General features: G+C 39.9%; 1 protein-coding gene across 3 annotated transcripts; it reads left to right on the forward strand.

The window, feature by feature from the left end:
* The first annotated feature begins 1059 nt into the window (after positions 1-1059).
* rubcn (rubicon autophagy regulator) lies at positions 1060-25515 on the forward strand. 3 transcript variants are annotated; one of them, XM_042416649.1, is made up of 22 exons: positions 1518-1982; positions 2267-2324; positions 3985-4138; positions 4931-5014; positions 6409-6568; positions 6782-6888; positions 7243-7468; positions 8313-8744; positions 10470-10565; positions 11166-11281; positions 11582-11780; positions 12773-12880; positions 13753-13827; positions 16902-16962; positions 17521-17653; positions 17820-17965; positions 18431-18495; positions 18747-18985; positions 19629-19690; positions 19816-19969; positions 20112-20205; positions 22940-25515. In XM_042416649.1, the coding sequence occupies exons 3-22, from the start codon at positions 4100-4102 to the stop codon at positions 23074-23076; spliced, it is 2733 nt and encodes a 910-aa protein (XP_042272583.1). In that variant the 5' UTR covers positions 1518-1982; positions 2267-2324; positions 3985-4099; the 3' UTR covers positions 23077-25515. The 3 variants fall into 3 exon arrangements, with proteins under 3 accessions (XP_042272581.1, XP_042272582.1, XP_042272583.1); XM_042416647.1 differs by lacking the exons at positions 1518-1982; positions 2267-2324 and adding an exon at positions 1060-1498; XM_042416648.1 differs by lacking the exons at positions 1518-1982; positions 2267-2324; positions 13753-13827 and adding an exon at positions 1060-1498.
* Positions 25516-26390: the final 875 nt, after the last annotated feature.

Raw genomic sequence — 26390 nt, forward strand, 5'->3', positions numbered from 1 at the left:
ATTTTAAATTCATAAGAAATTAACAAATTATAAGAAGCGATTAGCCTCATTATTTTGACAGAAGAGGGGATTACATTTAGATGTTCCAGTACTGACACCTACATGTAACAGAGCTATAATTAATGTTACACCAGTGCTTCACATGTCATGACAAGCCATGTGTCTACCATAGGAACAGTCTATATAAACATTAAACACTAGCACAGCAAAGGTCCTCATCCTTTGTGGACTGTTTTGGTGGAAAAGACTGTTTAATGTTTTATATCACAGGTTATGCTCACACATAATAATCTATGTATTTGAGTTATGTATGGTAATTTGAAGTTTGGGCAAAGTTTCTCTGTTTATTTCACCTTTTGTAGCTTTAAAGTTGAATAAAAATCCTTATATTTTCTGTTGGTATCATATATATACAGTATAGACTCTGTGTCATTGATGGATTTTTTGTGTGCATCATTTATACACATTTCTCCAAATTTCATCCTGACATGCCTGACGTCTTTGGAAAATTTGGGATCTCCACCACTCTACTCTTTGTGTTTCCTCGAACAGTGTTTCCCTCTTGAGCTACGGTGGAATGAGAATAACAAAAAGAGGGACCGTGGTACTAAAAAGACTGTAACGTTGAAAGATATCTACTTGATTTGACTAATTTGGATGGCTGAAGCTTTATATCAGTTTCAGATAAACTTTTAAATAAATTTCTGCACAGAAGGAGGACTGTGGATTTTGTCCCCCATCACTTACATTGTAAGTGCATTATGAAGGGATCTTCTAATGGTCAGTATGAACAGGAGGAATGATTATGGCAAGAAAAACCTTTTTCAATGTTCAACTCGTCCTTCAAGGCTGCACAACAACTGGCCACAGGTAGTTCATCAGGGTTTAAGAGGTTAAATATGGAGGTAGGAGGTAGATAATTTATGTAATCAAGGAGTCATCATTAGATTATACTGTATGTACTAAGATAGATGAGTTCAAATAAGGGACAGTAGCAATATCATTTTCTAACAGCAGGTGGCAGCGAAATTCATTAAGCAGCTGTGTGAAGAAAGAAAACTCTAGAAATCTCTCTCAGCTACTTCACAGGTTTTAATAGTTTAATTTGCATACAATAGGCCCGCAAAAGCACGTGTGGGCTGCTTAAATACATCCAAAACAACGGAGGGAAGTGCTATTTTAACGTAAAAAGGTGTGATTATGGCCAATAGGTGGGCAGAACAGAGCTCAACACCTCCGCCCACTTGCTGATGATAGCAGGTCATGTAGGGGCGGCCTCCACTGTTTTGATCCACAGCTTGGACAGCCGGGGCAGAGATGGCGGAGTACTGGAAGTCCGGGTGACTCCTGTGAGGAACCCTACTACTGAGGCAAAACCCCGTTTTACAATCTAATACAGGAGGGAGGAGATAGCGGTGAAGCTGGCGGCGTTGTACGGCACTCGATTCCGCCCGGAGGACATGGAGATCACGGCGGAGGGCGAGGCGGAGGAGCGCAGGTGAGTGACAGCTTGGGGTGGGATGACTACTCGGCCCGGCTAGTAAGGGTAAAGCTGTACAACTAAACTAGAAACTTTATCAGTCAGTAGCTAATCAGGGACGACCAGTGATGATTTCTGGAGCGGCAACTCGCTCAAATTGAGCTACTGTAAAGATGTCAGGAAGCTAGTGGCGTATTGACGCTAACCTAGCTAGTTGTGAAGCTAGGCTAGGCTAATCCGACATGTCAAGGTTTGACAGCTTAAAGCTAACAACACTAGCTGTGTGGCGTCAGGCGGTCAAAAGCCAAGTATTTGACCAACACAGGTTTTGTAGAAGCTTAGTAGCATCAAAGCAGTCAGTACTATTGTTATTATTAACCTCTAGAGCATTGAGTAGCCAATGGTTGTGCTAACAGCTAACGCTAACTGTCAAGTTGACATTCCGACTCGCTGGCTGTCGTGCAGGATTATTATCCCGAAACACTACTAATGCAATTAAAAGGTACATAATTGGGGTTTAATAATTACTAGACTAAAATGAATTGGACAATTTAGCAAGCTGGAGAGCTTGTTTTATTCGAGACTGTCAACAGACAAACATAATTTGTTGACCACAGGATTACTATAAGAAATTGATTGTGTTGAGCAAATGCTGCACATGTTCACTAGTTTTGAACAGAGTGAAACTCTAATTAAATTACCTTTCTATACAATGCACATACAGTATATTCACTAATGTCATATCAGTAATGTGAGCATTTACTGTACCAATATCCGCCTTGTTAGGGCAGCCTGTGCAAGGCTGATGAGAAAGTTATCAGCAGCTATCTACACTGGTTGATAGGTGAGCAGGGCACACCGTGATACCTTGATACCTTGATAGCTTTATTTGTTTAAGATTTGAAGGTCAGATTATCTAATCAAATCTGTTTTCTTCAGTAGAATACCGCCCCCCCCCCCCCCCCCCCCCCCCCCCCCACACACACACACAGTCTCTCTCTCTTGAAGCAGAGAATTGTGAAGTTAATCCTTAACCTCAACAACCTCTCTGAGCCTTGTGGTATTTTACTCCTTGATGCTTCACACATGATAATATATAATAACACACAAAACACACACATTTTTGTTGTTGCCTAAAAGCATCATGCTCTATACTACTATACTAGTATAGAGGATGATGATGAACATTCTCCATATACCATAATAGTATGTGGAGAATCTTCTCTAACTCTGTTTCCCTTTCTCCATTTTACATGATGTGATTTGATTAGTTGGGCCATAGCTGATCCTGTGATGCTGCTGCTCAGCACTGCAGCTTCATAAAAAGGGCCTTGTTGTGCTTATAAATGTGATATTCCTGGGTTGATAACCTTACTTTTCAACCAGCCATTAACCTCTTTGCATGAGATATAAATGTTGCTTTTTTTTGAAAAAAGGAAACATAATAATTACAATTTGTATGTTTATCATTTCAGGCTTGCACAAAACAATGTTTTGTGGTCCTTTATGTGCCCCGGGTTACTGTTTTGTCTTTCACTCCACTTACAACCTAGTAACATATTTTAGGGCTGACTGTTTATATCTTATAATGCATTTAAGCACACACCACATGATAAAGATATATGCAGCAGATGACCAGCTAAATTATCCTATACTCGAGGAATGCAGCCTCAGGTGTTTGTACCCTCTGGCAGCAAATTTTTTTGTCCCGTCGCCATGGTTATGTGACTTGTTCTCAATAGCGTTCAGTCAGACTGCTGACTTTAGGCAAAAAAATAGGAAGTCCTGGATATGAGCCAGCACTTTATGGCTCTGAGGGAATGTGACCCGATATCATTTTGTTTTGTATATGACACTTTTGGAGCAACAGATTTCCGCTGCTTTGTCCTAAAGATAAGGTCACACATCTTGTGTACAAACAGGCCCATTTAGGAGTTATGGGAAATAATAGCAAGTGGGTCCAGATAAAGTTCGTAATTTGTAATATGGGATATCAACATAAAGACATTTGGAAGCTCCTTGCGTGCACAAATAAAAACTGTAAAGCATCGATTTCACCCACATTATAGCTCACACAGTGTTCTCCTTTCAGCAGAATTAGCACAGATAATATAGATTCACAGTTATGCATCATAAAAATCACTCAAAGGTCAGAAAGTTCTGCTTGTGTTTTGTTAACAGGCACTTAAGACCTGGACCCTTGTAAACCGTGGGACAGTATCTTTTTATGTATCTATCTATGTAGGGCAAGCTGTGGTGATACTGCTAACGTTTATTGATGGTCAGCACTTCCAGTTAGTCACTGAGTTCAGGTTTAAGTAGAGTTACCATAACTGAACTGCCGAAATGTCAATTTTCTGATTTCGGGAAAGGCATTTTTGCTCATGTGAGTAATGATTTAAGTCACAACAATGCTAATACCAGCACTTCTTTACCTCCTTCCTCATTCCTGAACTTCCTCTCACCCTGCCTCTCCTCTTCACGCTGCCCTGTTTTCCTTCCAGACGGGAGCACTGGAAGCTGTTGTCCAGCCTTAAGACTACGGTGGAGGGTCTCTTGTCCACAAACAACCCCAATGTGTGGTCACGTTACGGCGGACTACAGCGGCTGCACAAGGACATGAACAACATCCTCAGCCATGGATTGAAGAATGAGCAGGTCAGAACTCAGGAGATCTGACCCACATCACTCTACCTTTTTGTGCTTAGTTGTGTTTTACTCAATCTTTTAACAGACAAGATTACTGATCAATCTCAGTGCGAGCTCCAGCCAGCTCTGGCAGATTTGCAAGTCAAAGTTAAACTTTTTTTAAACTTTGACCTATGAATTTGTTTGATTAGCCAGTGCAAAACAATTTTGTTTTGATTCATCTTTTGTTTGAACATGGAGATTATTGATTTTTGTGGAATTTTACTCCTTGATGTCCACAATACAGACAGAAATACAGAAATATCAGTCTGATTACCCGTGTTAAACCTGACATCACACTGAGCTTTGGTGTGAAGTGCAGGGCATTGTTTTGTTGAACTGAAGGTGACTCTGACCACTGATTTTGTTGCCAAAACAAATATCACTGACAAACTAGACACATAAATAAATAAAACCTCACAAGGTGCACTACCTGTAAATGTTGAACAAGAGGCATCAAGACCATCTCATCATTAGATAGTGCATATTAGGACAGTTAAGTGTTTACTTGTGCGTCAAACTCACAAGTTGTCAGGAATGGTTGCAACAGGGTTTTATCACATTTTAACAGTTTAAAAGGTAATTATTCCTACGTTTTACATTATCGGATACATTACGGTATTAGTTTACTTTCTAGAATACAGAGAGAAATGCTGAACTATGGGAAGTACTCCACCTCTATAATGGCTTATTGTCTCTATTGAAGTTGCTATTCTCTGTAACTAGGGCAACTTTACTATAACAGCTGGTTTTGGGTTGCAGGTGTACTACAAGCAGAGAGACTACTGGCCGTTTGTCTGGTGTGTTCGGTACATCAGCCCTCACCTCGCTTCACATGTTGAACAGGTATGATCACCGCCAGCCACATACATACAAGTGGTATATAAATATTCTCAAGCTTAGTTGGCAAACAGTGTTGGAATTATAATAGCAAGGCTGCAAAGTCAGCGATGTGTATTATCCTAATCCTGGTTAATTTCATATATTGGCAGCTGCATTTGTTTACTCCACCAGCCACTGTGACACAAAAACCAACCCTCATCTAGCTGATAAATTGTTTTCTTAACATCGAGTCAGCATGTAAAATAGTGAAAGTACGTGGTGAATTTGAGAGTTGTAACCCGACTCCATTCACACCGTCCAAAGCCTTTCAAAGAGTCACTACACGTCCTTGACTATTTGTCGTGTTAAACTAAGCGTTGTTATGTAATGCAACTGTTGCTGTCATGGAGAGCAGCCACCCTTCAACCCCTATCCTCTCTTTGTGACACATTAACAGGATTTTACAACAGCAAAGGGACTTGAAGAAGTCGGAATCTAATTATCTTCATTACTCTCACTGTTACTGGCCTGCAGTGCTTAAAGCAGGCTCATCCATGATGTAATCATCATGTGACAATTGGTTGGTTGGTATTTATCTTGTCTGTCCTTCTAATCATCGATGATATCACCTGCATCGCAGGTGTAAGGCCTGTCCCTTAACCACTCCCACTGCATTGTTAGGTGAAAATGGCTGCACGCAAACATACCAGCGATGGATCTATTACAAATTTGTATAAAGTAACCATAAATTACTTAATGGTAACTCTGTGTGTGGCATATGAAAAGTAAGGATATTAGGGCAATTTTATACATTACAATGTTGTATGTAAAGAAATTTTTACGTCATGACAGCATTGATACTCAAACCACATTTGTCTTTTAAAAACTAAAAATCCAAGGAAAGATTCTCCGTCACATGTGATGTGATGTATTTTCAGAAATGTATGTTTGGAATGAATAGACAAAGATCTGTGTAGAGCTTCAGACTTCATTCCTGCCCTTGGACACTGTTTCTGACAAAATAATCCCACATCAAGCTGATAAAGATCATTTGATATGATCAAAAACTCTAGAACAGTTACAGAATAAACCTTGAGGTGAGGTTGTTTGTCAACATCTGGGTAGTTTGCACGAGCGGTGATTGCCACCAAGTCTGAGCAAACAAAACATGGAGTACAACACATACATTATGTCAACAACAGAAAATCCAAAAACAAGATTTAGTGGTAATGGCTTTTTAATAAATGGGGGAAAAAATCTAACAACTAAAATGTGTTCTTTTGACTCGGATTAATAGCATTTGTGTATTTCCTCTTTGTAGCTTTGCCTGCTTTTTTGCACTCTCAAGCGTTTCTTTCCCCTCCCTTGTTAATATCTGGTTGACTTTTCTCTCTTTCTCCCTCTCTCTCTGTCCTTAGTTCAGTCATCTGGAGCCGGTACTGAGCAGCGGGATGCAGAGTGCAGGTGAAAGCTACAAGGCCGAGCGCTGGCTGCTTCACAGTTTACAGGTTCACATGCTGTCGGCTCAGCTCAGACCTCTGGTCAGACATCTGGGACATACAAAGAAATACTATAATGGTGAGTTGTTCGTTTTAATATAGAATACATTTTTGTGTTATATTAAATAAAGTAAGTAGCAGCTTATCTTACTCTTTCTGTTCCTCAGTTCTCACATGTCCATCTGTATGACTTTCACTGTCTCTGTGTGTCTCCATTTATGTCTTACTGAATATCTCCTAGTTTAATCTCCTCACTTCTCTTTGCTTCTCTCCGTCTCTCTCTGCTTTTCAGATGATGCCTTTCTGCTGAGCGAGCCCCATGTCACCGCCATGTTCCAGTGTCTGGAAGCTGTGGAGCAGAATAATCCTAAACTGCTGGCCCAAGTAGACACTGTAGGGGTGCGTCTCACATACTCATCACAAAACCTCAACATATTCTTGAAAAGGTGTCCTGTGGGGATGGTGACTGATTTTTTTACTGTGGATAAGAGGAGAAATGATCTGCTATGCTTCAAGAATGTCTGTGCTATCTTGTATGCAATGCTTTTGTTGTTCATCTTTTGTTTGTTTCATTAATTACACTTTTTAGGTGCATGACATGATGTTATGATCCTTCAATATCAGTCTTTCATGAATTATTTTTACCCCTATCTGTAGAGGGCTGCTCAAAACCGATGGTGACAAGGGTAAATTTTTAAGGAGAAGAACTGGGACAAGGCCTTACGTTTTTTCTCTTTCCTTTTCATTTTCCAGTTGTCCCCGCTAAAGGGCCCGCCATGTCTTGGCCTGTTGAAGAGCCAGAGCCTGTGTGTGCTGCCTGGGGCCGGCGGGGCCTGGAGGAACGCTGACACGGCTCTCAGAGGAGAATCTCTAAACCGCAGACTCACCACCTCCAACTGCTCCCTCCGAGAGGCAGTTGCCACCAGCCACAACTGCGGGAACACGACAGCAGTCGAACCCCAAAACAGCAACAGCACAAGTGAGGAAAGGGTGAAGGGTGATACGGCTAATGTTAGACAGTCAGCTAGTAGAGGATCTTTCTTGTTGTCACTTGTTCTTCATTTGTGTCTGTTTATTAGTTTGAAAAAAGGTCCAGACTATTCAATAAATTTTAGTATCATGGATTTTTATACCATTTGGGACTTTTTTATTGTAAGTGATGTAAAAGGCATCAGGCAAAGCAGTAGTATTGGTGAGGTACATGGTGCACACCTAAGATCAAGAAAAGTTCATATGTGGTAACTTATATTTGTTACTATATTAGGCCACATCTTGGTTTGTGGTCACTTTTACAAACAGAAATTTAGCAAGATCATAACGCAAAATGATTTTCAGTTAAGATCTCAGCAACGATTTGAGTTCTTGAAAATTTCACGTGAGTGTGTCAGTACTTAAGTGAAGGATTTTGAGGTCGTACATTAAGCTAACGAAGAGAAAATGGTCTCTATTTTGTAGTCAGTACATACAGAGAGGTAGGGTTGGGGGATGACACTATGAATGCACTACAGTATACGAATAGATTCACTGACCCACACAGAGGCCTGATTGTTGCAGGACAAGGTCGGTTATTGAAGAATGTGTGTTGATACATCCTCCGAAACTCAATGTCCTGAACTGGATGTGCTCACTGAAATTGATAAAATCAATTTGGACTTGTTTTTAACGTTATTGTTGCTCATTTGGATTAAAGACAGTATTTTCGTCAACGTGATTTGGGGACGGCTGTTCATTCACATCATCAAAATATGAACAAGTGAAAGGGAAGTGACTTTCTTTTTTTTTTTTTTTTTTATTTTAATAATCATCTTCCTGTCTTGTTGCAGAAACTACCTCTCCTGCCTCCTCCAGCCTGGGACCTCCCTGGGTGTGTGTGTCTAGGCCGGGGGAGAGTGAGCGGGGCGTGACACCCCCTCCTGGACCTGTATCGGTTCCTTGCATCTCCCTAACAGAGTCGCCTTCGCCCTCCTCCTCCCTTCAGCCTGAGACGGGGGACTCTGGGGATGGTGACTATGACGATGGTCCAGAGTACCTGGCTATTGGTAACTTAGGGCAACGCAGTCGACGCGACTCCCGAAGCTCCACACCCAGCAGTGAGCAGGGCGACATCCAGGACCAGTCCATGCAACAAAGTGCCCTGGCTCCGCCCCCACCCAGATGCTCATCTTTTTCTGAGGGCCAGAGGGGGCCAGGCCGGGGGTCCCGAGGACACACCCGCTCGTTTTCTGACACAGGGGTCAATCTGAAACTCAGGAACGGTAAGTGAAGCTGGGAGGTAACTGATATACAGTAGTGATAGGTTGAATTGAATTCCAAATTCAGAAAAGAACTGTGGTTTACAAGCAACTGTTTATTTATTATTTAATAGATTCAAAGTATTTCTTATGAATGTGCTTTCTAATGTAGTTAAATCAGGGAGTCCACATGTCTCTAAAAGTCTGCAAACATTTTAGCTTGGATATATTTTATATATTAAAAATATGTATGTATATATATATTAAAGCTAAAATCTAATTCTTTGTGTTCAAACTGCAGCAGACAAAGCATCTAGTCCAGTTTTACCTCATTGTTTGCAATTACAACATACATGAACCAGATAACATGACGGTGAATATAGTATTTAGTTTGGTGAGGTTAAGGTGTAAACATTTAGTAGTTGGTTTATTTCTGTCTCTCATAATGCAATAACATAATGTGCCATATGTTCACAGATTAAACCATGTTATGGGAAGCAGAGATCTGATGGCCCTTGATAAATAATTTTCTTTTTCCTTTTTCTATATATGGCTCATTTACAGTTGGAGACCTACAGTATCTGTGTTTGATCAGAAATCAGCTGGTTTTGGTAGCATGTTTTTAGAGAGGAGACTTCTTGCAGGCAATGGAAACCTACCTGCAGTTTGCATAAAATTAATGCTTCCTTATATGGGGGTTGTGGTGAGACCACATCCTTTCTCTGACGGTCAACACTTCCTCTCTGAACGTTTTGAACCTTGCCTAATTAACATCTCTGTTCTTGTTGCACACACCATCTTCCTTTCTTGGCTTGAGGTAACTTTGTTTCTCTTCTTGCTCAATCTCTTTCTTCTCTCTTTTTCTACCGTTTGTGCGAAGGAGGGGGCCAACGGAAAATCACCATAATAATAGAGGATCCGGTAGCAGGTTGGCAGTGCAGTTCCACTGTACTCCATCACTTGAACCCTCCCACCCCCCTTTTTCTTTTTCTTCTGCATGCGGATGAACTCTCTCCTACCCTCTCATTTCAAGTCTTGCCCTAAGCTCTTCATTTGTATTGTCAATGTTTTTTGTGTGTTTTGGTTGTTTTTTATTTTTTATTCAGGTCAAATTGATGTGATAAGGGTCACTACTGGTCACTTTCAATGTCTGTTGTTGTGTTAGTTTGTACTCATGCACACATTTTCATGATTTATCAAACTATTTCATAGAAAGAATCATGGTCAAGTTATTTATATACTTCATTACAGTTTGACTAATGATGTCCTGATAGTAATATTGGCATCTCCATTAAGAATTTGTGTGAATACTAAAACGTAATGGGTCATCTGTAAATGTGACAAATGAAGCAAAGCAGTTGTTTTCCTGTATTTGTTACATGAACAGCAGGTAGACCTTAAAACAGTTGTATATTGTAATTCACTGTAGCAAAGAACTCATATTTCCTTCAGTGAAAGAGTTGAATAACTCTTGTGTTCCAGTTTATGCATCGCAGTTTAAATTTGAGTCATTATATTGACAAAGGTCAGCAGCCATATTTTTGTTTCCGCATGTAATAAAATGAACCATTTCCATAGATTTTATTGATTGTTTTACACTAGAAGGCTGGAAAAATTAAAACAGTGTTTAACCAGTTGCTTTCCCATCTCTGTGTATGAATGAATATCCATGTTCCCATCAATTTCAGTGTTAATTTTAGTGACATGTAGGTGATAAAAGGCCCTTAACATGGACTGTTTGTCTCCTAGAATCAGCCGGTGATGACTGCTGTATGAAGGACTACAGCCCTTTCTCACCTCAGCGCAGTGATGCTAGCACCCCCAGTTCCCTCTACATGGAGTCTCGTGAGTTTTCTGAAATTCTGTTTCTAATACTCAACAAAAGCTCTTATAACCATTGTTGCACTTAAAATGAGTGCAGTAGTAGAAAAACTTTGCATTGAGCCTATGCTCTGATGCAGTGAGCCAAAAAGTCCACAGCAGGCTTAAATATTAGAGGGAGCTGGATAGCAAAGCAGATAGGAAATGTATGTGGAATTAAATTATTTTTCAGTTCCTGAAAACCAGCTGATTCATTTGCTACATTCCTGTGAGTGTAGCAAGTGAATCAGCTGGTCTATAAACATGACACTCTGGACTTGAACTGGACGTTCATGGAAAGGTCAGCCACAGTGTTTGTTTGTTTGTTTGTGTGAAGTTTAGCTTACCTGACACAACACGTCTGGGAGTGCATGATTCAGATAAGAGCTTCTCATGTATGCAGTTGGTTGATATAGAGCATTTTATTTTGTTTCAGTTTTTGAGACATTTTAAAAGCCATATATTTATTTTGAAAGATACAACTGATTACATTAAAATCCCAACAACAAAACTCTAAACCACCACAGATATATGATTAATCTTCTCGTCATGTTTTTGAGTGTATATATGTTTTGGTTGCTTCAGATGGGTCCCAGAACAGCAGTGTTCCAGATGGGATGTTCAGGAAGCCATCAGAGGGCCAGAGCCTCATCAGCTACCTGTCAGAGCAGGACTTTGGCAGCTGTGCTGACCTAGAAAAGGTCAGTGATTGGTCCAGTGTGATACATGATTTATAATGATTGATATTGGCACTAATAAATGAATAAAGTCAAAGTTAAACTCTTTTTATGTACACCCTTCATGCAAGTTGGTGCAGTTCAAAGTGCTTCAAAAAGGCATATTTGATTAAAAAAAAAAAAGATCTCATCGCTAAAATTGAGCAAATTCTGTGATAGATGAAGGTTTAAAAGTACTATGTTAAAGTTGACAGAATGCAAGATGGCTGAAATGAAGCAGTCTCCTCCCTTGACTGATTTCTTATTTCCTCCTTACTTCTGTAGGAGAACGCTCATTTCAGCATTTCAGAGTCCCTCATCGCAGCCATCGAGCTGATGAAGTACAACCTGCGGCGTCAGGAGGAGGAGGGCGAGGAGGAGGGAGACAGCGACTGTGAGATTCAACAGCTCAAGCAGAAGATACGCCTGCGGAGGCAGCAGATCCGCCGCAACCGGCTGCCGCCCTGCACAACCTCCCAGCACAGTAAGCCACCATTAGTAGAGAGGAAATGTTAAATGAAGAGCCTGTACGTGTGCATGATGATTCCTTTATATGATTCATGGTCAACTAAGACATTTTATGTTGATTAGTTCCTATTTTATAGTTTTATACTTTTAGTTATTACATGTGATTTAAAAATTTTGTGTTGCATTAATAGCTTTAATCTTTTTTTAACACCATCTGGAACATTCTTAATATTCTTGCAATATAACAGCAAACAACTTCATAGCTATTGCTTTCATTAATTTAGGGACCCCCACTCATCTCTTTGGCATGTATTTAACCAGTTTAATATCTGAAGTCTTTCCTCCAGGCTCAGGAAATTAGCCTCATGGCCATGTCGTGGAATTGCTGCTAAAACACTGGACACGAACACAGAAATAAAAGCACAGACACTGGTTGATCTGAAGATCAATGAAATTATTATTGATCAATAAAGAGACAGAACTCACACAAAGCGAATCATTCCTCTGTCTTGCTATACAAAGCCAAACTGACCTTTTTCATAGTCTTTAGAGACAAAGAAATGATTGGTCAAATCATACAAACTTATGGATCACAGCCAATCGCAAACAGCCACGAGATACATTACATGCACATGTATGTTAACTAAGAGCCACATCATCTAAAGACACAAATCAAAGAAGAGCCTCAAGCCATATGTGGCCTTCGACCCCTCAACATGTTTTGTTTTCTCCAAGACAAAGAATTGTACCTTGTTTGGGCCTAAGCCAGGATGGAAAGAGAGGAGTGGGCCTCCTAAAGCACATTCCTTCACTCAGGAACATGCACACATTAGCAAAGGAGAAAAGTAATGATCATCCTTACATATCTCTGCACATTAAAATGATAAGACAATCCTTTGGTCTTTTATTACCTTTGCAGCCATATGCTGCTGTTTGCTACTGTTGATTTCTGTCATTAATTTCTGTTTCATTCTGTTTCTGTCTCCCGCTTCCTTCCATTTGTTCCAGTTTTCCATTCCACTGATAGCGGAGGCTCCAGGAGGAGCTCCCAAGACTCCTACCAGGGCCTGTCTGACTCCGGCTCAGCCGAGGAGGTGGAGGAGTGCGAACTACGAGGTAGAGAGAGGGAATGAGGGAACTCTAGCAAAGACTAACACAGGGAGAGAAACATACAAAAATGAAATGTTTTTGAGCGTCACAATTAGCATAGATATCAGCTCGCATCATTTCACTACTAAAAAAACTAACTAGAAACGTGTAGAAAGCCTCTGAGTAGTTCATCATGTGTCTGTGTGAAGATTTTTATCTGTTCCACTCCTAATTCATAACATCATCACCACACTGGCTTCATATCACTCACCAAGCATGTCACGTTTTTACCACGGACCATAAACTCTGAAGTCTGAGTAGAAAGGTCACAGAATGGTATCTATAGTGTTTTTTTTTTATTAGTGTAGATGTTGCAGTCATGTGAGTCGGCATATCTTGGATTTACATGGTCACAGTAATTAGATAGTGTGTGTTCAGTCTAGGGAAATTTTTGTGGCATATTCCAACCAGTATTTATCAAGTCATTTTTAAAATAGTTTTCCTCTGAATTAGGCAAAGATATGCCATCTGCTGTTTTGTTGTGTGTCGACTTGTAACTGAAAGTGACTAATCTCTAACCTGTAGATATATCAGAGCATGTTTTGCTTTGTAAATATTAACCTGGATTGAATGTGTGCATGTACTTGTGTGTTGGTTGTATGTATGTATGTATGTGTGTGTGTGTGTGTGCACATTTTGTATGTGCATACAAAATGTGTGGTATTTTGGGGCTAATATTACTGCATGACTTCCACATGTACATGTACACATGTACTGTATCAATGCAGTATGCTGTATGTTTGCCTGTGACACTGACACACAGCTCTGTGGACTGTTTGCGTTTGAAATGTTCATGCTTGTGGTGTTGGTTGTGCTGAGTGTTAGTTTCTGTCTCTCAGATGGCTGCGAGGGTCAGTCCCTGCTGGCGGTGTCACAGAACGGCCTCTCGCTGTCACTCGCCTCCCTCTTCTCAGGTATCTGCAGGCTGGACGGACGGGCGAGGCTCCACAGCTACATACAGATTTTTTTTACTAGGGCAGCGCTTCTCTTGAGAGGAAGCTGATGGCTTCACTCCAAACTGAGAATTTCTACTTTTAATCCTTCCTCTGAAACTGGGTAGCACTTAGAGCATAACTATAGCCATTCAGTTTATAGCTTATTTTCTTGTCTTTGTTAAATTGCACTGGTTGATTCTGTCCAAATCTAACAATAAAAACAACTCTCAGTACAGTTACAGACACTACAAAAGTCAACTCCAAATTATCCAAAAGACCTTGTAAAGTGCTGTGTATATGTATATTTATTGATTGATCGAATATCGATTGATTTTATGCTACTTTATATACTTGCACAGGAGGTCGTGCTTTACCAGCCTGCAGAAATGAAATACAGAAGTACTTAAACAATAGCCAAAGTACTGTGAAAGCTTTATGTGAAAGGCCTGACTAAAGAACTTTTAAAAACAGGAGTACATCCTTTTATTAACATTTAATTTGAGTTTGATTTACTACATTTATTTTAAATGCCTGTGAGCTGATAAGACTGTGTTAGTCTTATCATTTTAATGAATTAGTCAAATGACTAATTCATTAAAAAAATACACAATTTTGGACAGAAATAATCAGTATGATGAAAAAAAGAAGTGAACAGTAGGATCCAGGCGGATGCTTAAGCTATAAATTGAGCTGCTCTCCCAACACTAGAATATTTCTTTGCCCAAACATCAGAATACTTCACTAGATGAGTTTAATGAACATTAGTTGCAGTGTTCAGTTCTTGTGTTCTTCAGATTATCATATTTCTGCAACTATCCCATGCTGAATCTGCCTGTTTGGCAAGTAATCAGAGCCAAAGTCCCTATTGAGTTTTGGTTGCGGTGTTATTCAGATTCAAATGTTACTTTCCCCATATGACTCTCAAGTTTTGCTTTGGTCCACAAAAATTCATGCGGAGCAGGGCAGGGACTTTTTTTAAAGTTTTCAGTTTGGAGTGGAGCCAGCTGCCTCCTCCCCTCAGCTGAAATGTGTGCTTGGCTGTTTGTGTTGGTGCTTGTTGCTCAGCGCTCCAGGGTTTTGGAGGTGCGGGAGGATAAATGTGCCTGTACCTGTTAGAGTTTAGGAAGGCTCATGGGAGGAGAGGAGTTGGTAGCTGTCATTCTGTGGCAACTGACTACAAACTATAAAAGTTATCCACCCACCCATCCATCCTTCCTTCCTTCCATCCATACGTCCATCCCATTATTCTCTTTTTCCAATGCGCCATCCATCTACCTTGTTGTTCGTTTTAAGATATTCGATATTAGCTGCTTTTTCTTAGAAAAATCGTGGTCTTAATGTTGTGATGGTTAATGGCAGACAGCAGCACCGGCAAAGTGATGTTTTCATCAAGCGTTCACAAGCTGGTTTATCTGTACCTGTTTGAGATTTCAGAGACCCATCATGAACATGATTGCATCTATAGAGATGTAAATATATCACATATTGCTCAGGACTTGGTTCATAATATTATGATACCATTTAAATATTTTCCTATATGAGTTGTGAATGCTTCTATCTTGCCTGACATTTCCAAATAATTCATACTAATTTGTCAAAATGTCAAAATAATTTCCCGTAAACTGAACCAATCCAACCAATCATTTAACCTAATCTTAACTCAAATGAACAACTGAATTAATAGGCGTGATGGCATTTAAGCACTGATCTGATGGAAATACAAATGAATAGCACTCAAACATCCAATAGACTTTTATTACATTTCGTGCAAAAGTGTTTACAGAAAACCACATGTTTTACCTGTTTGTTTATCATACTCACATTATTAATGATTGTTTTCAAGATATTTGGTCAAAACAATTTTCATATTTGGTTTAGTCAGTCTTCCTCAGGCATAGTAGGGTGTATGTCAGTAATCAAGGACCAGATGTCATCGTGTCTAATTGCTCATGGTGATTTTGTTTTAGAGTGAGCTGCTTATAGGAAGGAATGAAAAGAAAATAGTTAATTGAACTTACCTAATTCCAGTGATTATTATATATTACTCCTAATCTCTTACATATACAGTGCTGCAATTACACCTCGCTCCTCTGGACACAAAATTAGCAGAAATCCATTGCTTTTCCTTGTCTGCCTTCATGTGCTTTTTGCGCCACTGATGATAGCTGTCCTGTACCTGTAGTAGTACTTTGCAATAGTTAAACGCCCCAAAACATCAGCACAAATGAGGCCAGAGAGTTATTAGACAGATTATGTCTTCAGGCCGATCTGACTTAGTGTTTATGCAACAATAACTAATTTTTTTTTTTGTTGTACAATCATTCCAGTTGAAGCTATGCCTGCACATGAACAACAAAGGCCATTTGTTGAATCTTGCAGCTGACTAACTTCCTTATCCAGCTCTTTGCTGCTCTTGTAACATGCTGTAGCTTTGAGTGACTGTACCCTGAAGGGCTTTGAATCCAACCCATTTTTTTATGTGAAGAAACAAGAATGTTGATCTTCTGATAGAAAGAAGCTCTAATAGTCATACAAGAATTCACGCAGGCGGTCTCCTGCCAAACCTGCACTGCTTATTGTCTTTGCTTAGAGAAAATACTCTATAATTTCTCTGGCTTTCCTGCATGCTACTTGCAAAAATGACTTCAAAAGCATGCTTGAATTTAATAAGAGTTGTGATTTTGGTTTTTCATGAACTTTGACTTTGGTATCTTTTAAAGGTTTAGATTGCCTTTTTGGATTTCTTTGACTTTTGGGTCCCAGATCACTTTTCCTTTTAACTTTTTGCTTAACTGTAGCAAATAGCGCCATCTCATCTGAAGTAGAAATTTTAACACCATCCACCAGCCAATCACCAGACAGAATGATCCATAATCTGATTGTTCTTCATACAAAGAATCAAACAATTTTTTTAATTTTATTGCACAGGTATTTACAATCTTTTAGTCTCTGTGGCTGGTGGATGAAAAAGTTTTCCTGTCTGTGTACCAGTCTCTGTTTCTTAATGGTATTCATGTTTCTGTTATTTTACTGTTATTTGCTGTGTCTTCCAGATGCAGACATTAAGCGTAGTGTGAGTTCCAGCAGCAGGTCGTTTCTCAGCTCAGAGTCCATGTAAGTAACATAAACTCTTCCTGTTCATCTTAATTCTTTGTGTTGTAGTTTTTTTTAGAATCTTAATAATCTAATCTTTAATTAGTCTGCAAGAGACAAAGGACCAGGTTTACTAAGAAAATAGTGTAGAGCAAATGTGAGCTGCAGATGTGTGTTTATTTAGCTCCTGACTTACTAAGGCAGCAGCTCATGACGCACTCAGCTCCTGGACCGACTGCTTGTTTTGTGCAAAATAATATGTGCTTATTTATAAATTATTGCTGCGTTCGTCTTTCCAGGTATCAGACTTCAGCTAAAGTCTTAGTAAATCTAGCCCAAAGTATGCAGTTGCTGTGTTAGGTTTAATTTCTGACAGAAAAAATAGAAGAAATAGTAGAAAACCCAAGGAGACTTTCATCTATCAAGACAAATGATATTTAATAAGAATAACCAGATTTCCTATAATATCAATAAGATAAACCACATAGGGGATTTTATGTCAACTCTGTGGGTAAAACATGCATTAAACTGTTATCAGGTGTTTTAAACACTTTTCTCTCCCTCTTTGTGTGTTTTCAGCTCTCCTTCCTTCCTCCAGTCTAACTCAGCTGAGTCTGTAGCCATGGGTTTGCTCAGGCAGTTCGAGGGCATGCAGCTACCTGCCGCCTCAGAGCTTGACTGGCTGGTCCCAGAACATGATGCTCCGCAGAAGGTACATCTCAGCACAATTCAGTTCTCTACACATGGCAGCAAAGATGAAATAATACATGACACTGAATATAATTAAACAAACTAGACACACATATGTGGCGCCTTCACACAAACAGCAAGACAACAAAACTCTGAACTCACTCTACTCTTCCTTTGCTGTTTCTCAGTTGCTGCCCATTCCTGACTCTCTGCCGATCTCACCTGATGATGGTGAACACGCCGACATTTACAAGCTGAGGATTCGGGTCCGAGGCAACCTCGAGTGGGCGCCACCCCGACCGCAGATCATCTTCAACATTCAGCCTCCCCACAAGTGAGTCCACATCAGGTTTTGTCCTGCCCTCTGCCTTCACGTTTTCTTTCTTTTTGCTGCTCTTTTTTATATCTTTTCTTTGTCGTGATGCTGCTTAATTTAACTATTTGTTAATAAACCATAAAAGACAGTTGCATCGCCTGTGTGAGCCGACAGGATTTTAAACTGTTAAGGGGGTATTTTTCAGACACAAAATGAAGCTCTAAAACAAAATTTTAGTCTTTCATCTATGTTTTTTTAAATTTGCCATTCCTACTAACTACAGCTAAGATAAAAGAGCTTACCAAGAGGCACAGAGAGAAACAATATAAGGACAGTTTGAAGCTCCTCGCTTGCAGTATTTACTGATGCTTCTCTTAAGTGCACAAAATTAGACCATAAATTTAAGGCTCGGATAATATCCCTTTGTAATGACCCTGTGTCCTGCAAAATTTATTTTACTTAAACATTTTCTTTCTCTGTCAGGAGGAAGATAGTTGTGGCGAAACAGAACTACCGCTGCGCGGGCTGTGGCACCCGGATCGACCCAGGTACAACCAAAAAACCCAGAAATACTTTTATATGAAAAAGCCTTTAAGTTTTTAACATACAATAAAAATTTTTTCTATTAATAACAGTATCAAAACATTGATTGTCTACATGCAGTTTCAGTTCTTGTTTTTAATTTAATTTCACAATCAAAAAGTGAAAGTATAAGAGTTGATCAGCTGGCCTAAAATTTGGTACTTTCCTTTCCTGAATCCCCCCCATCGTGTGTTTCTGCTATCTGTCCCCGTCACAGATTATATTAAGCGACTGCGTTACTGTGAATACCTCGGCCGTTACTTCTGCCAGTGCTGTCATGAGAACGCCCAGGCGGTGGTTCCCGGCCGAGTGCTGATGAAGTGGGATTTCAGCAAGTACTACGTCAGCAACTTTGCCCGGGACCTGCTGAGTAAGATTGCTGGAGACCCGCTGTTCAACCCTAGTGACATCAACAGCGGCCTGTACAAGAAGACCAAACCTCTGGAGGCTGTCAGGGTGAGGAGACAGGGTAGAAAATAAGACACCAGCTAAACATTTGCAAAATGTTTGTAAAGTTTGTGTACTGGTAACTATAGTGGGAATCCCACCCTAATTACCAGTAGCCAATAACACGATGGAATTTGAGGATAAACAGACACTGTGGACCATAATGTTTCTGTTGTGCGTTGAGCATGAAGTGTCCTAATTGTTAAATGGCAAACTTGTGACCGAAGTTGCTGCTTTAAATCCCCAGACTCTCTAGGTAGGAAACCAGAATGAATAAAGCCATTCATGCCCTCAACAACAAATATTAAGGTGATGCTGAAAAGGGCACTTTGTTCTAAAGGAGTTGATCTCAATTTAACTCAGATCATGTATTTAAAGTCCTAAACTGTGTGATTATGAAGCAGAACTGTGCTAAAAGAGCGTGAATACACATTAAAGACCTTCCGTGGATAAATTACTTAGCACAAAAGTGTTTTTAATGGTGTCTAGGAAGATTGTACCCGCTGACAAATGGAAACGGGAGAAATGACTCTTATCTCACCTCAGTCAGAAGTCTCAGTCCGCTGGCACAGCGGGTGACTATTTAACACTTTCAGAGCACAGATTTTGTAATTGAGAACTGAACTTAGCCTTTGTTTTCCTTTTTTTTCAGGTTTTGAGGATGCAGCTGTTTCATATGAAAAATCTCTTTAAGACCTGTCGCTTTGCTAAAGAGTAAGTTTGTGCATGTTTCTGAGTTTCACAATACTTTCAGATCCTTTGAGCGTATGTGCACCAAATCATGTTCCCTTCAAGGCATGGTAACTGTGATTTTGTGTGTGTGTGCTTGTGTCCTTCAGGGTTCTGGACCAGTTTGACAGCCTACCAGGTCACCTGACTGAGGACCTTCACCTGTTCTCCCTCAATGACCTCACTGCCGTGCGCAGCGGGGACCTGGCTCCCCGACTGAAGGAGCTGCTTAAACTTGGTACCATGCACGTAGCTGGCTGTGTGGTAAGATAAATATATTTAAATCAGGAGAGTTTGTCAAGTTAATTTACTGTAGTGATTTAAAAAAACACAAGTTAAGTATGAAGTGGGCTTAATCCCAGCTGACAGTTGCTTTTTCTGTCACCTTTTCACTGATCTTCTCCAGCTGTGCCAGGCGAAGGGCTTTGTGTGCGAGTTCTGCGGCAACGACAAAGACATCATCTTCCCCTTTCATCTGAGCAAGTGCCAGCGCTGCGAAGGTGAGCCCTCTCTGCTGGCGGCAGGCCTGGGTGGCTCAAGAGCCCCCTCTCCCCGCCTCTCCGTTCCACTTACCTGGAAAGACTGGAAGATCCCCAAACCTCGTAGGCTGACAAGGGCCCTCATCCAAGGCAGGAGGGAGGGGGAAGGAGGGGAGGAAGATTTAGAGTTAGGAGTGGATCAGGGGGTGAACAGTGGAGAACAAGGGGAGCCAAGGGACAAAGCAGAAGCAAGATCGGAAAAAGGAGGAATATTTCAAACTTTGACTCCTGGAAAACTGTTTAAAGCTTTATCCAGGAGTAAAGGCAATGAGGAAGAGCAGGAGATGACAGGAGAGACGGAATCAGAGAAGGAAGAAGAGAAAGAATCTGATAAAGGAGGAGAGGAGAGAGGAAAGGACGAATGTGAGGAGGTTTATAGCAAAGAGAGGGCAAAGAGTAAGGAAAGGGGAGATGAGCATACAAGAAGGGAAAAAGTCAATTTACTTAAAGTTCTTCACATAGACCGACTGAAGAAGAGCATCTCAAAAAGAGATGGAAGGGACAGTGACAGTGAAACGTGCAGCAGCATGGAAAGTTTAGACGAAGCAGGAATAGGGCAAGAGAGGAAAGGACGATGGAAGATGTCAGGGTTAGTGAGTCTAACCAAGGGTTTCTCAAAAAGAGAGATAGAGGATGAGAGGAAAACAGAAGTGAAAGTGGAAGAAAGAAATGAAGAGTCTGAAAAAAGATTATTAGACAAAGGAGGGGGAACTGAGGAGACAGAGGAAGATCACAAAATGCCAGACAAAGGCAAGAAGGAAACCAAATCTGGTGCAGAAAAAGTGGAGAGATTAACATTTATGAAACAGCTGAAAACTCATCAGCTGTCAGCTATTTTTCCCAGAGAGAGAAGCAGGGGAGAGGAGGACAGGAGTCAGGAGAGTGATGGAAAAAGAAAGCTGGATACTGAGGAGCAAGGCAAACAAGAGCCAGTTGATAAAACCCGGGCTAACTGGAGAACTCGCAAAACTCGCAAAGCCAGGAGAGTAACCAGAGGCAGGAAGACGAGGGAAGGGGCAGAAAAAGAGAGCAAGACAGAGGGAGGAGAGAAAGATGACATCATTGATAGTGCTGGGGGAGATGGAGGACAAGAGTAAAAGCAATAAAGGGCTAAGATACGATATTTCATAGCTGTCTCTAGGATTGCAAAGAATGAAGGTAGAAGTTATAGTACGTCAAATACTAAAATACTTGATGGATCTGCTGGATAAAACAAAATTTTAATTTTATAGACCAAAGGATGAATGATAATAATAATCATTAGCAGCCTTAGTTTACTGTTGCAAGAATATTAAACTAAACTCTGATAGAGTCATCTTGTAATAAGTTGAATTTTGTGGTGCTGCTTCTATATTTCTTCCTCTTTCTTCACAATCTTTCATCTGTCTGGTGATTTGAGACATTTTTCACACTTCTTCTACTGCTGTTCCCGTTTGCTGCTGAATTCCTGGCACTTTGGTGGTTTTGGTATTTCTTTGTTGTGGTTCTGCAAAGTTGCATAACTGGTGGAGGATACATATTTTGGCAGCTATTTGGTGGTGGATGCCTTTTTGGCGTAGATACTAGAGGTGCTGATGTGTGAAGCTTGATGACTGACAACTGAAACTGGCATCAAGGCTGCAGTTTCCTGCCTTTGGCTCTGAGCTTGTCTTGGTCACACCCTGTTACCAAGAGATGGATTACTGTTTTAAGATTATTTCTTTTGTTAGGGATGGCAACAGTTTTTTTTTAATGTTTACAGTTAAGTTTTCTCTGGTCATGAATTTCAATGAGCATTTGTCAGATTCGTCTGTTACACGTGTTCCCTATGAGCCAGCGGAGGAGACGCTTTTCATTTTAACCAAACACTACTCGAGTTGATTTCATTTATTATAATTCATCCCAACAGATGTAGTGTATCACATTAATGCAGACCTGCAGACTCTTGCACAAGCTCAGTGGGAACATTGCCAGATGTTGCGCTGCCTCATCTATAGTTGTTTTTAAGCCATTTTTGTGTTTTTGTTTGACTTTTGTTGAAGGAAGAATGTTTTATTGTGCGGATGTGATTTACTGTGTCAGAATGAATGTGTAATTTATGCTTTTTTTTTAGTTTCTTTTACATCTGCCTGCTATTATTTAAGCTTCATGAAAATGTGAAATAAACACTGTTTTTGAATTTGAGTTGCCTGTCATTTCCTCAATCCTTCATTACCTTTTTGATTTTGAATGTAGAAACAAAATAACTGTAGGCAGGGATCTCAGTCATACGTATCTGTTGAAGCTGATTAGTTGAGGCGTTACAAGGTTTTTTTAGTCGTCTGATGGCCTCTTTTGGAAGAGGATTGTGTGGTTTAGGGTGTGGTGTGTGTATCCACGGATCTCAGCTTTCTCACATACCTGCCTCCTCCTACCTTCTGTCTCGGTGCCTTTAACTTCTGCGCTTTTTATACCCTCCCTGCTCGTGCTTCCTCCTTCAGGTCTGATTGTGATTGGCTGCTCTGCCGGGGCATCACTTCTCATTGTCGGTAAACCGGTTGAACCGGTTTGTGAACAGTGTTTGGTTGAGCAGATGGGGACTGCTCTTTGTGAAAAGGAAGCTTCTGTTATCTTCCGCCTGTTAACATGAGACTTTTTTTTTTGCAGCGAATGCTTTAAACTGTTTTATTTTTGACACCACTGACGCTTGTTTTTCCTGATGTTTCTCCCTCTTTAGAGTGCCACGCATGTTACCATCGCAGCTGCTTCCGGGCAGGTAAGAGCTGTCCTCGATGTCAGCGGCTGGCAGAGCGGAGAGAGAGGATGGCGCGCAAAAACATGGAGGAACAAGAGGACGAGGGAGGTGGGACCTAGTGCTGAGAAAAGAGCAAACTCAGAGAAAAAAAAAAAGAAGAGCACAAACGCGACCATGATTGTAGTGACTGACCACATCTCCTGCTCCGTTCTAGTCCTCCCACACCCGGTTGACAGTACTCAGTGCAGACAGCTGTTTTGATTTTACTACTTATTGTCAGATGTGCTGGTTTTACTACATCAGGGCAGTTGTGTTAGTCATTCAGGAACATGACAGCTATTGATTTTTCTGATGTATTTTCTGTAAGCCCCTTTCACACATGCACTTTATTGTGGGAATGTGTCAGGTGTAACGAGAAGGCTGACTCCTGTTTCCGTAAAGATTGAGTGACTTATTTTGGTCCAAAGAACTCAAGCTTCCCATGGCGTGAAGATTTTTAAATTAGTTTTTCCTCAAAGAAATGTAGCTTTAAAAATATTTTCACACGTAATCCTTCTACATAAAACATGATCATTAAAGCCCCTATATGATGAAAAATTTTCACTTTGGAAAAAAACTTAAGAACTCAAATATTAAGTCAAATATTCAACACTGTTGCCGCCGTGTGGCTTCAATCCTGTGAAGTGAATGATGAAACCCGTTGTCTTACGGGGATATTCGCCGTGTTGCAGTTCCATGTGTGGAAAGGGCCAAAGATTGTATAAATTTCTCAGCACTTTGTATATCGTCCTCTGTGGTAAAACTAACCCATGTGACAACAGTATTTTTCCCCCAGATTATTGTACCCAGGTTTGATATTTCTCCTTCCTACAATTGCAGCTTCTGGAAACCGCTTCACCTCTGGTGATTTTACTAGCTACTTGCTTAGCTGAAGTTTGTTTTTGTGACTTAAAAAGGCAGGATATGTTTTAAAAAAAAAAAAAAATCAAATATGAAGTCAAAGTTTCAACCTCTTTTATGGTTTGACTGATTTTCGGTGCAGATTCTGTATTTGAGCGATCCTGCCCTTTATGTTGAGGTTTTTTGTTTTAAATTGAAATCATGAAGATATTTAACTTATCCTTTCTTATCCCCACTCCATACTGCTCTGTTTTAAGCTATTTTAGCCACGCTAATGTGCCTCTGGGACCAATGAACTTGGACTGGCAGAGCTAGTGGAGTTACATTGGCAAGTTGAATTAAGAGACGGGCTGGACTTCTGAAAGATGTTACAGAGTCAGTGTTGCAAATATTTTAAATGAGACTGCAAATGCTCCATTTTTGTGCTGCTTTATGTATGTATGTGTGTGTATGTGTGTGTGTGTGTTTGTGTTTGATTACTAGAAAGAGCTGTGTGAATAAGAGTGCTTGTATGTGCACACGTGTCTACCTGCTGTACTTGCAGCCATGCACAAATGGTTTGCACCAGCCTAATCAGCACTTGCCTGTTTTCTAACGTCGTAGGTTTTGGATTAATATGAGAGAGTCCGGTTAATTGCACTGATCCTGTCTGTTTTTGTTGGAGGGGCGAGTTGGGATGTCACTGTTTGGGGATTTTTCTGTGTGTCGGAAATGTTCCCCTTTCTTTTAATGAAGCTCCTGTCACCTGGGTTGCACGACTGTATGAAGGGTGTCAGTCCAAAAAAAGAAGTCCACAACACAATAGATTATATTCATACTACTCCCATTATTCTACCTGTTGAGCTTGTAGCCCCTTAAAATTTAGCAATGTCTACTTCAGCGCACTTTATATTCTTAGTGTGCACATTAAACCAAACTAATCTTTCCTTCTGAATTTGTTTTATTTGAAGGATTTTTAGAGGCCCAGAAATGATTTTAGAAGAATAAAGCAAGCTGTTGGTCTTTAAATCATCTGGTGACCCCTTCAGTTTTGCTTCAGGACCAATTGGACTGGGACATACAGGAAAAAAAACATCTAAAATTCACTCAAAAGTTAATGGTAGAAAGAAAGTTGTGGGAAGTGTGCAATCCACTAAAGAAATCAAATTTATCAGAAATTCAATTTTTGTCTCGTATGTTTGTCCCAAGCACAGTTTTATGTGCACCAAACTTTTAATGGATTAGGCAGCAGAGTACATACCTCTCTAAACTATAAACAGGCTTCTCTTTATATGTACAAACCCTTATGAGATGATCACACTCTCATGGGATACTACTTAAAGCAATAAATGTGATCTTCAAGTCAGTAAACCATCATAAACTGCCCACACGCATTAAAGCGATGAACTGTAGCCTACAGCTTTAGTTTTAACCCAACTGCTTTTAAAAGAAACTCTGAATGAAGTGACCGCTTGACTCTGAAAAGCCTCCTCAGCTCTGCAGATTGTTTGTTTGTCTTTGGACTGCCTTTAACATGGAGACATGAGGAGATTTAAAGTGCACTACAGATGAAATTGTCTATTATTAAAATGGTAATTATTGTTATTATGATTATTGTTTGTGTTAATTTGCCTTTGTTTGTAATTATATTGACAATAAAAGACTGGCCAGACTGTTAATGAGGGTTATTGTTTTTGTGTGCAGGTTTCTGTTTGGCGGACTCAGCTTTTCTGTTGTGTTCAGCTGAACTAGTACTGAAGAGATGAATTGATTAGTCAGTGCACATAAGATGAATTTACATCTATTCTGTTAGAAGTAATTGAGTTGATATATAAGTAAAAATGCTAAACGTACAGTCTGTAGCTTCTCAAATATGAGATTTTGCTGATTTATGCTTTATGTAATTGTAAATTCAATATCTTTGGGTTTTGGTCTGTTGGTCGGACAAAATGACTGGATTTCGTTGGAAAGGGTCAAAGGGCTTTTTGGTTTTACTTTTTTCTGCCATTTTATTGACTGAAAGAATAATTAATCATAAAAATAACAGTAATAGTAATCAATAATGAAAATAATTAAAAGTGGCAGCCTTAAAGTGAAGTGTATTGGTGTGCTTCACCTCTTAGTTCTTGTTTTTCTTTCTGAAATAAAGTTTTTATACATATAGTTTAAAATACACATATTTTTAAGTGTTTTTTTGTTTTTATTTTTACATAAAGACATAAATCTCTTAGAGCTCAAAAGCTCCAGAAAGCTAATGGCACCATCTAGTGGAAATTGTTGGTTATAGTCAATATTTCTGTGAAACTACAACATTTTACAACATAAAGTTCACATTTGAATTCTGGAAAAATAAGAGTTTTCCAAGTTAACACAACTTTCAAACATAGTAAAGGTAAAATGGTAAAATCATTTTTGGAGGGTATTTGTTTTCAAAATTAGTCTAAAAAAGAGAATATTACAAGTTAAAGGTGACTGATGTTTTTCTTTTCCCCTGAGTTTATTTACTGGCTTTTAAAAAGATAATAATGGTTGTTTATACATATGCAATAACATA

This window comes from Thunnus maccoyii, chromosome 7, assembly GCF_910596095.1.
Source record: "Thunnus maccoyii chromosome 7, fThuMac1.1, whole genome shotgun sequence".
NCBI classification, from domain to species: Eukaryota; Metazoa; Chordata; class Actinopteri; order Scombriformes; family Scombridae; genus Thunnus; species Thunnus maccoyii.

Bases quoted from the DNA above. Each gene is read 5' to 3' on its own strand.
- rubcn (XM_042416647.1), top strand. From the start codon at position 1,461: ATGGAGATCACGGCGGAGGGCGAGGCGGAGGAGCGCAG. The intron at 10,566-11,165 runs GTGAGTTTTCTG...TGGTTGCTTCAG, and splicing joins TTCCCTCTACATGGAGTCTC to ATGGGTCCCAGAACAGCAGT. The intron at 19,970-20,111 runs GTAAGATAAATA...GATCTTCTCCAG, and splicing joins TGCACGTAGCTGGCTGTGTG to CTGTGCCAGGCGAAGGGCTT.